Genomic DNA, 13,102 nt, shown 5'->3' with positions numbered 1-13,102 from the left:
AACAAAAATAATATGTATTACACTGGGATCAAATAAACCACTACTCATGAAAGTCAAGGCATCCAGGTTAATTTATATCCATTTGCACTGATGCCTGAGACATCTAAGCACTGCTGAGATATTGTAGTAACCACACCATGAAAAATACAGTTCTTCAAATTCAGTTCCATGCCCCATTGACAGGCATGCGTGCACATCTCTGTGTCAGAAGTTCACAGGTACTTGTCTCAACAGGCAGATCTCAGTCAGCACTGAATGAGGCCAATGGATACATGAACACAAATGGACATCTATTATTCACCAGCTGGCACTTAGCAGATGTTGGTTCCTTCCTGACGCTGCACCCTTGCTGAAGGAATGCAACCAGCTTGCTTATTTATTTATTATTTTTTTTAAAAGCACTCCACCATGCCCAACACTACTATCTAGCAAAGTAAAAAGAAAGCCCAATAGGTTCCAGCACATGCTACCTGTTTAACTCCTACCAGTGCTCACAGGATACAATTTCTTTGTTTCAGATACAGGGGCTGAACAGACCATCCTGTGCACATAAGCACACACAACCAGCAATGCTCTCCCCTTCTGTTGTCACCCTTTTCCCTCTTTTTTGTTACTCTTCCTGCTACAATGAACCCCAGGATCGATGTTTTGGATTTCCATCAATAACATCTATCATGACAGCAGACAGCCCCTGCTGCTTAGTCATCTGAATGTGGAGCAATGAAGTCTTCAGCACAGAATCCCATCATCAACAACCGCACCGAATGCACAGCTTATATCTGAATCACTGTGCAATCAGAATAGGAAAGGGAAAAATATGAAAAGCAAACATTGCATGTATACAAGTACTTAACCACCAAGCACAATTCAACTTGGGGTCACAGGTTAGTAACAAACATCACTGTCACACGCATTTTACTTCCTCAGCTCCCCAGAAAGGGAAGCAGGGTAGGAGAAGCTTGTGCCTGCCACAGCTGCAACTTCTGTCTCCTCCACAAACAGTTCAGGACAAATGACGGATACAGCAGAATTTAATGCATGAAGGGAAAAGTTCAAAATAAGAGTGTATGGGCTCTGAGATGTGTTCTCTGCAGAAAGCATATTATTTTCTGTTTATTTTACCTAGATAGAAGTGCAACTTCTAAGCAAGCCTGATCATACTTACTTCTATGGCATCCATCAATGAAATCAAAAGCCCACAAGTTGTATGTGATTCCAGCTTCTCTATAAAATCTACTGTAGAGAACCACATCTAATCTGCTTTAAATACGCAAATCCTGCTTGGATGGTGCTCTCTGCCAGCACTGTCACTATTCAAGTAGACTCAAGAAAAAGAGTTGAGTTTGTTTGTTTGGTTTTAGTTACTGAAGTTTACAAGAAAATTACACAACCAAAACTACTTTTCATGCCTGAAACAACTTCACAGCAAAACAACTCTTTCAGTTTCTTGCTACTATTCATACCAGCTTTCAGTTGCTAGCAGCTTATACATGTATAGCTTGCTACATAACAACTTCTCATTTATTTTATTTGTTTCTAATTCAAGTCACAGAGCTTTCTTCCTGCTGTGCTGACCCAGCACTCTTTTTCATAAATGCAAGCAAAGAACCAGAAGCCAAAAGAGAGAAGAGAATGTAATGCTAGCCACTGCAACTTACCGACTTGATCAGGAAAAAAAGGCACCAGAAGGCAAAGAGCACTGCAGACTGTACCCATAAAATAGAATATGATGGAAAGATAAACTGATTGAAATACTTTTATTTTCCCAAAAGATAACTGCATGTTCTTGAATTGATTTTAAGGAGCTCTCTGGATCCACCCTACTCTTCTCTGCCAGCTTTTTACTTTATTTATACATGTGCACCTTATTGAGACTCCTTTGTAGCCTTACAATCACTGACTCCTTACTTCTCCCATAGGACTATCTACTGACCTGTCTGGAACGCTGCCCTGCTCAGCTATATGGGTTATCTCACCAAGCAGAGACTCTTTAATGGAGAAGATATGGTGGAAAAGGGCATTTCATATGCTAGCAGGGGGTTTTCCTTATTTCTAGTCTCTATAATAATCCTGAAGACCTTCACCTCTGGCCCTGCTTGGTTGCTTGCTCTAGCAGACAAGTCTGGTCTCTCTCAGGGCTGCTCCATTCAACTTGCTAATGCAAAAAAATAGGACAAGTGGAGGATGAGTTGGCACCACACCTAATGATCCACTTTTACAGAGATCACCCTCACCAAACCACACAGAATGAGGAAGGCCCATCTCCAAAGCATCTTTCAATTCAAGATACAAGTTAATTTTCTCTGCAGAGAAATTGTGTTTCAAGAAGGAAGAATACACATGGTAATGTCATAACCTCTTCACCCAACCACATGGTAGGTAATGGTGAGCTACCACTGAGCTCACATCCTTGCTCCCAAATAGCAAACATTTGACATAGATGCAGTTCTGCCAATCTACAACTTATGGTCATGGCTGTTAAACAGCAAATGGTTCTGGCATGAATAAAATTTCCACCTGAAGAACTCCCTCTTTGAGGATGCATTCAACAGAACTACAACTCCTGTTTCACAGGCCCTCAGAATAGATCAATACTATGATGCTCACACAACACAAAAGCAGAATCAATAAAATTTCACTCGAAAAGGTTCCAGACAAAGATCAGATTGATGAAGCTTACTGCATTAAAATAATCATACTATCATTTAGTCTTGTCAAAGACAAAAAAAAAAACAAAACAGCATGTGCTTATCCCTATCAAGGCCTGAACAGCTCTGCCAGGTGATCAGGAAATAAGACTGTTAAAATCTACAGAACAAAATTACTATGAGGGAAAAGGAGATGGGAGATTATGAAAACAATCAGCAACTACACAGACAAAAAAAAAAAATAATCCTCCAGTAGTTGTCATGCCTATTAGCACTTAATCTGAAATCATCTCATACAGGATTAAATAACCTATGGAAAACCTATTTTACAAGATAATACAAATGTTTCTAACAAATCATTTTAGAGAACAATTTTGCTTCCTTCATCCCCAGATTTATAAGTTTTCTTCTCAGAATAGCAGCTAAAGTAAAACTGAGCACAGACCATTGTAGATGACTCAAAGTGCTCACAGGTTAAGAAGTGATAACATGGCTATTACTAGCAGAAAGAGGAAAGAATTCTACTGCTTAGTATTCAGTAAAAGCATAGATTTCGTTAGAGCAGCTTCTTATATTTATGTTCTTTCGTCAAGTCAGATTTAATTTCAGTGAAACAACCATACACAGATCAAAACGCTTATGTCGTAAGTATTCTTGTCCCACTATCTGAAACACAGAAGTGAAGCAGGAAGTAAATGTTTGTTTAACTCAGATAATTATTTTGCTTGAATTAATATATACACACACACACACACACATATATATATATTCAATAAATTAGTACATGCACTTCATGCAACCTGTTAGGAAAACCAAGCATTGAAACCTCAACAATCCCATTGTAAGCTACTCATTCTCTCAGCCTGGAATTATTATTCTGGGAAAACACCACTAGAGTCTTCTCTCATAAGTTGGACTGGATGAGATTTTAGTACTCCTTTCAGCTGAACTGATCCCCCCATTCTTTACTCTTCCTGAGGGATTCATTTTGGCCACTGTCAGAAATAACAACATTGGGATAAGAAGTTTTTTCCAGTGGCTGTTGTAGCGTGATTTCAGTAGCAAACCAATGGACTCTCAGTCAACTTCAAGCAACAATTAATATTAACATTAAAACAAGTAAAAGCAAGTTGAAAACCCTTTGGGATCCAAGGGCCTCACTTACAGGAGGTACTAAGGATAAAACATCACTGCCATTGTAGATGGGACTGAGATCTAGGACTCTCAGGTGTTCAGCAGCCCCATCAAATGGTCTGTTCTGAAATCATCCACCACTCAGTAGAAACTGAGTCAAGGGAAAGAAGGAAGAAGGTTCTGCATTTTAGCATTTTACAAGTGCCACAGTTAGCAATGACAGTGGTCAGTCAAAGAAGAGTAGCTAAAATGAAGCATCAGACAAAGAGAAAGGGCCATCCAGCACTTTGATTTAACAGAACTATTTCTTTTCTGATCACTGAATTGCTTAGCTGGAATATAAAGGCAGTCTCTGAACGGCCCAGTTTCTCAATCAGACAAGCATTTAGATTTGGCAACCAATAAAGGCTGTTTGAAAAGTTTGGTATTAAAATACACGTTCACATATCTTCCCATCAAGATTCTGAAAAGAAGCAGGTTAAGGGAAACTATGACTTGTTTAAACAATATTTAAGGGTAAAAAAAATTAAATGTGAGATGAAAGTTTAGCTTAAATTTTCTTTATGATTTATGTGTTATAAAATAGCCCTTGTACTGAGTAAAGCATAAATGAAAGATTTACAAGAGAGGAAAGAGCCAATTGCTGTCATACTGCTGTAACTCATCAGACTAAGGAGCATACAGCCTGCTGCCAAACGTTCCTAATGCAGCTTTTTTCAAAGAAAATAAGTAAAACTCCATTTGTTTTCCTTGTAATTCCTACTCATGGTGTATTTAGTTGTTCAAACAAAAATGTTACAATTTTCTAAAGAATCATAGGTTCACAAGGCTGGAAAGTACCTACAGGATCATCTAGTCCAACCATCCTCCCACTACCATAGCTGCAGCAAACCACTAGACCAGATCTCAGAGCTCCCCATCCAGCCACCTCTTGAATACTGCCAGGTACAGCAACTCCACCACCTCCCTGGGCTGGCCATTCCAGTGCCTGTCCACTCTATGAGAGAAAAAGTTCTTTCTTATGTCTAGTCTAAACCTCTTTCTGGTACAACTTGCGGCCATTTCCTCAGGTGCTGTTTGTTGCCTGGGAGAAGAAGCCAAGCCACTCCTCATCACAACCTCCCTTCAGGAAGTTGTGGAGTGCAATGAGGTCTCCCCTGAGACTCCTCTTCTCCAGGCTAAACAACCCCAGCTCCCTGAGCTGCTCCTCATAAGACTTGTGCTCCAGGCCCCTCACCAGTTTCATAGCCCTTCTCTGGACACATTCCAGGGCTTCCTTACCCAACTGTCTGCCCTGTCCAGGCCATGGGCAGACAGCTTCTTCAGGACAATACTGTGAGAGACCATGTCAAAGGCTTCGATGAAGTCTAGGTAGACTACATCAACAACTTTCCCCTCATCTACCAGTCTGGTCACCCAGTCATAGAAGGAAATGAGGCTGGTCAAGCATGACCTGCCTTTCATGAACACATGATGCCTGGGCCTGACCCCCCAGATAGCACGCACATGCCATGTGATATAACCCAAGATGTTCCATAACTTTCCCAGGTACTGAGGCCAGGCTGACAGGCCTGTAGTTCCCCAGATCCTCCTTACAGCCCTTCTTGTGGATGAGAGTCACATCAGCAAGCCTCCAATCCTCCAGGACCTCTCCAGTTGACCAGGAGCACTGGTAGATGGCAGAGAGCAGCTCAGCAATCACTCCCACCAGCTCCCTCAGCACCTAAGGGTGGAGCCCTTCCAGTCCCATGGACTTGTGGCAGTTCAGGTGGAGGAAGAACTCTTTAACTGTCTCCACCTGAATCACTGGGGGTGTATTTTGCATTCCATCCCAGACTTTCAGATCAGGGCATAAAGTGCTATGAGGATAAGGCCCATTAGAGGTAGATGTAAAGAAGTCATTGAGGACTTCAGCCTACTCCTTATCCTCAGTGGTCATATTCCTCACTGCATCAAGTAAGCAGAGGACATTTTCCTTGGATGCTATAGATCCATAGAATTTAAAAATATCAGATGATAAACTGAACCATGACTATTGTTCATACGCTTAGACTTGTGTCCTTACATAATTGTGCATCCTCATGTAATTGACTCAGTGTGCTAAGATCTGCTGTCCCATGCGATCTTTCATGCATCAAAAAGAAAGAAGAAATAGCTTCTTACCTAGACAAAACATTCCAAAGAAAAAAATATATATAATCAAATAATAATAGTAATTCAGCCATACCCTACTAAGACTGTAGGTTTGTGAATTATATAGAGTGAAAAATAAGAGATTTGAAAACTCAGCAGTGAAAGACTTATTTCAGTTTACTTGTGCTCTTCTGCCTCTGGAAATTTTTACAAGGTAGAAGAGAAGGGAAAGGAAGAAACCTGGATGTTTACCCTGACATTCCTACAGCCCTCCTTCTCACTTTTCCCAGCTATTGAGGTTAAGCATAAAATGTGATAAATGTGCTGAGTGTGCAGAAATCCATCTTCATTACTGGATGAGCAGAGCACTAGGTACCAGTAGATATCCAGACTCATGCTCATTATTTCCTTCTACCTCTATTTTTAAAAGAAGTTCAAGTATAAATGATTCTTCATGAAATTTTCCTTTAAATCTTCCTGATAGAATGGAGATATTTTTGAGAACTCAGGCTGTAGGTTTCTGCATATAGCATGCATACTTGAGCTTTATCTGCTTGCCAGGCCAATGGCTGTGGCTGAAGAATCCCTGAAAACAACTCTGCAGCGTTCAGATTTGATTTGCTGAAGTTTGCAATGTAAGCTGCAAAAACTAAATTTTACTTACAGAAGAGAGACAAGGAGTATCAGACAAGATTGAAGTAGTAACAAACATGCAAATTGTCTTACTTTTCTACAGCTTTTCTAGGTCACAGATAGATACCACTGCTTGGTGCTCACTGCCTACTTTTGCTGAGTGTATGTAAGTAGGACTATTGGAACTGGCACAATACCTAAAAGAAAGTGCTGATACCAAGCAACTGTAACCCTTAAACAGAGCCCATGAGATAGCAAAAAGTTCTGGCACTTCTTCAGCAAACAAGTCCCGTACTTTAGAATCATTAAAGGAGATATTTTGTCAGCTTCAGATTGACTTCTGTACAACCTGATGCTTATTTAACAGCCTTGGCACCAGAAAGTGAACATGGAGTACCAGCTCCCATGCATGCAGGCTATTACAAACCACTAGAAAGCTAACCATGTTGAACTCCCAGTTGTGGTTTGAATTCATTGCCCTTACTTATCTTGTAAGATACAATACATCCATACCCACCAAAGAGCACCTATCTCAAAACCAGCTTGCTTGTCCTTTCCTGGCCATGCACCTGACTTTCCTCACAGGCAGGCAATGCAGATGTAAGACAACGTTTCCTGCATCTTTCAGAATGCTTTATGAGCTGGGAGAAGGTGGCTGGGAGAATATATCTGCCAGCTTCTCTGTTATGCAGCATGCGTGCCATAGCACAGCTAAGAGGGGTAGAAGAGTAAAGTCTAAGACAAGAAATTAACCATGAGCCTTCACCTTCAGCATCTCATTCTGCAGCTATGCATTTCAAGGGAAAGATGCTTGAAGGGAAAACTGTAGCGATGAGGTGGTTATTCTGAATCAGTCTTCTCCATTAACACTGTAAAAGCAATCCCAAGTGAAACAGCCCTTCATTGGCTCTTCATGGGATTTTCACCTTTTGGTTAGTTTCCATTTTACCTGACCTCAAGGGACACACACAGACACCACACACCAGCTGAGGAAACTGTTTATCCAAGCACCCACACTAATAGAAGCGCCATTCATCCAACTAATATATGGAGCTTTCACTGATGAGTCAACCTCTCCGGTAAGGCTGCAGACACAGTTTTTGTCAATTCATACAACTTGGCAGTAAGCAAAATGACCGCATATATGTTTTAAACCAGAGGTACCAGTCAGAGCACAAACAGAAACTGAGCAGTAAAGCCGACACACAAGGAAAAAACTGTGGCTATGGGCTTAACTAAGGTCTCACGTGTTACACAAGGCTTATTGCCTACCTTTGACCTTCCCTATATTTCATTTTAGCAGCAAATCCAAGGCCCAGCAAACCAATGAAGTATTTGTTATCTGAACACCACAGCTGTATCAGCACTGTACAAATACATACTCACCTTTTCTCTTAGTCCAGGTCCTTTCACATGTTTACAAAGTTTATCAAGCTGAGTGTACTTAAGTGCATGAGAGATGCCATAAACAGATTTCCCTGTGCTATAGCTTCCCCCAGAAGCAGAGTGCATCCGCTGATGCAGGTCAGGGGGAACGGGCGTTGGACTTAGCAGTAGAAACACAATGACAAAAGCCCTCCGGTACCCGCCGGGGCCGCACCGTGCACGCTGCCGCAAGAAGCGGAGCAGGGCGCTGTGGATGGAGGGCCGGGAAGCACTGCAGCTGGCAACGGAGCAGCACGTGAAAGCCCACCAGCATCCTCTTCGGGTGCTGCTTCTCCGCTCTGCGAAGCGAGGAAGGGTGAGCCCGAGGAGCGGCAGAGCACAACTGCAGGCTCCATAGGAGGGGAAGCGCCCGGCTCGGCACGGCCCGCAGACGGGAGGTGGAGGGCAGAGGGCCGGCACCTGCCCCTACCTTGTTGAGGTGCGGGTCACGGAGCACCTCGTAGCCCCTCTTCATGGTGAGCTGTAAGGGCCTGCAGCCCTCCCGGCTCCCGGCTGTCTTCCCTGTTTGCATGGCGACGGGCTCGGCGCGGCGAGGCGTACTGCCGTCAGGTCTTGCGGGAGCGGAGGCGAAACGACGGCGACTCCTCCTGCTGAGGTGACCGCCCGGCGGGGTGGGATGATCCTGCGGGGAAAGAGAGAGAGTGGGGGAGGGATAAAAAGGAGGGGGCAGAGCCACGATGAAGCGCCGCCGCCAGGCGGGGGTCACCGGGTGCCGCGCTGAGTCACCTACCGGCGCAGCCCGGCCGGGGCGGCCAGCCCCCTCCGGGAGGGTAAGGCCTAGGTGCTGAGGCCGCTCCACGCCTCGCTGTGTCTAAAGCTGAGGGCTGCCGGCAACAGGCTGCTCCCTAATCCCTGCTGGGGAGGAATTGCGACAGCGCTCCTGCCTCCTCACGCTTGTTTTTGTGCGGAAGATGACGCGGTGCTGCCCCGGGAGCCGAGCTGCTCGGTGCCTGCAGGGGCTGCATGCGGTACTACCGGCGGACCAGGTGGGCCCTGAGCTTTTAGCTCTCCTCCGGCCTCAGCAATGCGCTGAGCTAGGGCTGCCCTCCTTCACACGAACCGAGTTTCGCTTTCATTATGTTATTATTAAACGCCGGTGAAATCTAACCTTCTCTAGAGGGGAGCAGCTACATAGCTCGATGATACATAGCATCATGAGCTGCTATCAGCTTCAGGGAGGGGAGGAGCAGCAGGACTATGGCTGGGAGGGATGGAGAGTAGAGGAGAGCAGTCCAGGGCAGGTGTTGGTCCAGTTTGTGCCACACATCCTAAAACTGTTTGTGTGCTAAATGGATGATGTGGCTGTAGTAGAGCACACAGCTTTAAATTAATGAGTAGAAGACTACTCAAGGACTGAGGTTTTTGCTGTTACTCTGATGTTGCAATGTCAAGCAGCAACAAAGATGAGAATGTTGAAACTATTTTGAACTTATCTCCTTGCATTCAATCTGTAGGACTTGCATCCATTCTGCTGCCTCATCTTTTATTAAAGAGGCTCTCCCAGAATCTGACCTTTTCCAAATTTCCTGTTGAGTGGCTCCAAAAAGTTCACTTGGGGTTAATTAACAAAGGGAAGTTGGAAGGGTTCCAGCTTATGCTTCTTGAAACTTGATTAGCTAGTCAGCAACAAGCTCAGTAAATAAACCTCTCCCAGCCTGCACTGCCTCAGGAAGTATTGTGAAGAGCGGTATTAATAACAGGTTTTGAACAAATTTCAGACTTGAAGCCTCTGTGACTAACAATCCAGTCTTCCTGAGGCCTGTCTGGATAGCTCAGTTCCTGCCTAATTCCTGTATTTTACCTTAAGTAGGTGTATGATAGAAATCAGGCTCATGCTGCAGGCCTCCTTTGGTCACAATACAAATAAAAAAGCAAAATGGAAACTTCTTTTTCTTCCATTTCTTCGCAGGTAGGCTGACACCATTCCTCTAGAATGGTAACAAAGGTGATACTTTTGTCCCAGAGTAAGCAAGGTGCGCTGATGTAATTGTTATCTCAGTGTTGCAATACTACCTATTTAAAAATGAAATGAAAAAAAGCTCTCTAGTTTACACCAGGAAACACTGTAACAGCTGTGACATCTGACCCCTACTAAGAACTTGTCCCAGCTCACCTTGTCCATGCTATTAAAGGCATGCAATGTAACAGCTAATTCAGGTGAAGTCAGTGTGGCTGTATTATCCCTTATATAACCAGACTTCAGAAAAAAAAATTCTGCAGTATTTGCTGTACAAATTTCCTCCTGTCTTCCCCAAATTATTATTTCTGTTCATCGTGTTCAACCACTAATACAAACAAAATCATGCCCATCTGTTGTGATATGTGTGTCACTGACTTTTAATACCAGCTATATCCAATATTTGAACCACAGAGGAAAAGTACTCAACAATTACATCTGCAGTGAGAGGTGATTATTACAGAAGAAGACTTCACTGTACAATAAAGCTAATAAAACCTTCTTAACTGGCAGATTTTCTTATTTTTGTTTATTTTTGCAGTGGCTGGGCATACAATAATGGTATTTTTGAAAGACTTAACACCCATTCAAATAAATCAGTAAGGGTTATACATTATGAAGGTATTTCTGACAGTGGATTTGCTATTCTGGCAGGCACCTCATCCTTCTTCCCAAATGGTTCATACAGCACAGTGTTCAAATTCCTGCTGAAGATATTTCTGAAATAGCTGTTCTTGAAGATCCTCCACCCTCCTCTCCTGCTCTCCTCCATTCAATTATTTAAAGTGTCTTTGTCTGTCAAATCTCTCCAGTTGTATTATGGATATATGAAAACTTCTCCATGAGAAATGGTCCTAGAAAAAGTGACTGGAAAGAGCATTAGACATCATCTCGTTTGCTTTCATGTCTCAACCTGCTGTTAGATAGCTGCAAAAAATGAGACCTCACAACCTGCTTTGGCAATCCAACAGTGAAGAGAAGATACAGGAAAGGAAAGATTTCCCAGTTGCTGAAGCAGTTATTAATGAGCTCTTGTGTTGGGCTGTAACTGATCAAAGGATTTAGAACTTGTCAAACCATTGCTTGAACTACAGCAAACTTTGGGATCTCCTGTGGTACTGCACTGGGGAAATTCCTCTTTAAAAGAAAGAGATATTTTAGAAGTTTTCTTTCCCTGAATTCCATCATGTCTCTTACCCCGACCCTCAAGCCTCACTTGTTCCTCCCAGGTCATATTTTCTGCCCTACCATCCTAATCACACTCCTGAAGTGCTGTTGAAGGCTTATTATAGGCCGCATTATGTCAGTTGAAACCTCACCTAAACCAACTAGAGAGGTTTACTTCACTTGTTTTACCAATAGTGATTCTGTTTATTCTTCTCAGTAAAATGTTTGCTTTTTTTGCAATAGTGCAACACCATCAACTCATGTTCAGCCTGTGGTCCGATGTAACCCCGTGTCCTTTCCTGCAGGGGAGCAGTCTGAATGAGCTGGCAATGTCATGTCAAATTTGGCAGAATCACAAGGTTAGCTTTAAAATGGGAATTGTTTAATGATTTAAAAATAGAACTGAAACATTTGTAACATTTCTATTATGTAAACATTTTACAACAGCAGTAGCAAGCCAGAATTGTACTTGGTAGTTTGAAAGGGAAATTCTCTTTTTAGTCATTGGGAAGTGTATTTTTATTTAGCTATGCTGAAGGAGAAGAAAAGACTAAACAGCACAAGCAGTGCAACATTATTGTTTAATTTTAAGTTGGATAACTTTTGGTAATACAAAAGTGTTGTAAGATGAAGTTGCATTTTTTTGCTGCTATTATTTGTTTTTTATTTTAGTTTAAAATAAGTAATGCACTCTTCAAGCTGAATGAGGCACCTAATGGTGGTTTTGGAATGTCTGAAGTGCCAGCACGCTGAGAGACTTTGTGTCCCTCCCTGTTTCCTCAGGGCTGTCCCCATCCAGCTCACAGCACAGTACCCCTCATCAAGCTCCCTAGTGCCATCAGTCCCTGTCTGTGTCCAGCTCTGGCACAGCTACACCTGTGCCTGGCCATGAGCACTGTTGACCTAACACGTGGCAGGTTGAAACCAACCAGCATGATTATCCCAGTATGCTTTCAGCCTGGCCTCATCACTATGTCACTCAGCAATCATGAGCTTTACCTGACCCTGCCACCCTCGCTGGGCCTGACCCTTATTCTTGCTCTCAGCTTGACCTCACCTCGTCACCACAGTGGACCTGACCAACAGACTGTCCCTGGTTGACCCCAGCCTGTCCTGCTCTTTTACTGTGGATGATAGGGCGGGCCTTCACTGGTGAGACTCTTCCATGTCAGCTCACATGGGGAGCCCCTTAGGTTCCAAGGGAAGCACTGTCCCTCACTGTGCTCTGACACTGTGGACAGTTGCCCAAGAAAAAGATCCACAATCTTCTCAGATACAGGACATGCAATGACAACAGGGAAGAGAAGCAAGTTGCACCTGGGATACCTCCAATTGGACCTAAGGACAATATTTCTCACCAGAAGAATGGTGAGTGCTGAAGCTGGCTGCATGTATGTCAAGGAATTTCCATCCATGGAGGTTTTCAACACGAGAAAAAGTCTGGAGTGATGTAGTCTCACTTTAAGGTTAGGCTTGAACTGAAGAACCTTCAGCTGTCCCTTCCAACCTGGACTTGATTTAATGTGATTTAATGAATTGCATAATACCTTGAAAGACAAATTCTCTGAACACACTGGCATATCTACAAGAGTTTCATCATGGTAGCTAAAGGCCTTTGCTCCTCATGAACTCAAGTTTCAGTGACTTTTCTCCTACATTTCTGGCTTTTTTTTTTCTTTTTTCTTTTTTTTCTGCTTTTACATATATCTGCTTGGCCAGTGAGATCTATATCCAGAATTGCTGTTTTTTGTAGCACTTCAGTCTTTTCTTGCAATGATTATATTCTGCATGTCTTTAATCTAGTTAAACAGCTTAACTTCAACAACTGGTGATGTCTCTACAATTTTGGAAGCTGATGCTATATATATGGAAATTAAAATTTGTCCAGTGTAATACAAATGTACCTAAAAATGTTTAAGTATAACATACTGTAAACATGCCTGTTGTACTTTCAATTAGTTGATATTGCATAGTCCAGGCACTG

General features: G+C 42.8%; 1 protein-coding gene and 1 long non-coding RNA gene across 2 annotated transcripts in view; one reads left to right on the top strand and one right to left on the bottom strand.

The window, feature by feature from the left end:
- The window catches only part of ME1 (malic enzyme 1), a 143,151-nt gene extending 134,309 nt beyond the window's left edge, over window positions 1-8,842 (bottom strand). The window contains exons 1-2 of the mRNA XM_015858973.2: window positions 8,725-8,842; window positions 8,404-8,616 (exon numbers count right to left, since the gene is read on the bottom strand). Of these exons, the coding sequence (XP_015714459.1) occupies window positions 8,404-8,505 (102 nt within the window). The 5' untranslated portion in view covers window positions 8,506-8,616; window positions 8,725-8,842. The remainder of the gene's footprint in view (window positions 1-8,403; window positions 8,617-8,724) is intronic.
- A 38-nt stretch (window positions 8,843-8,880) lies between these two features.
- Window positions 8,881-12,486, top strand: LOC116653212. The gene is made up of 2 exons (XR_004306724.1): window positions 8,881-8,980; window positions 10,606-12,486. It is a non-coding gene; the product is annotated as an uncharacterized LOC116653212 (long non-coding RNA).
- Window positions 12,487-13,102: the final 616 nt, after the last annotated feature.

This window comes from Coturnix japonica, chromosome 3 (genome assembly GCF_001577835.2).
Source record: "Coturnix japonica isolate 7356 chromosome 3, Coturnix japonica 2.1, whole genome shotgun sequence".
Classification (NCBI taxonomy): Eukaryota; Metazoa; Chordata; class Aves; order Galliformes; family Phasianidae; genus Coturnix; species Coturnix japonica.
Note: the sequence above shows the minus strand (reverse complement) of the source record. Positions and strands in the feature narration are given on the sequence as shown.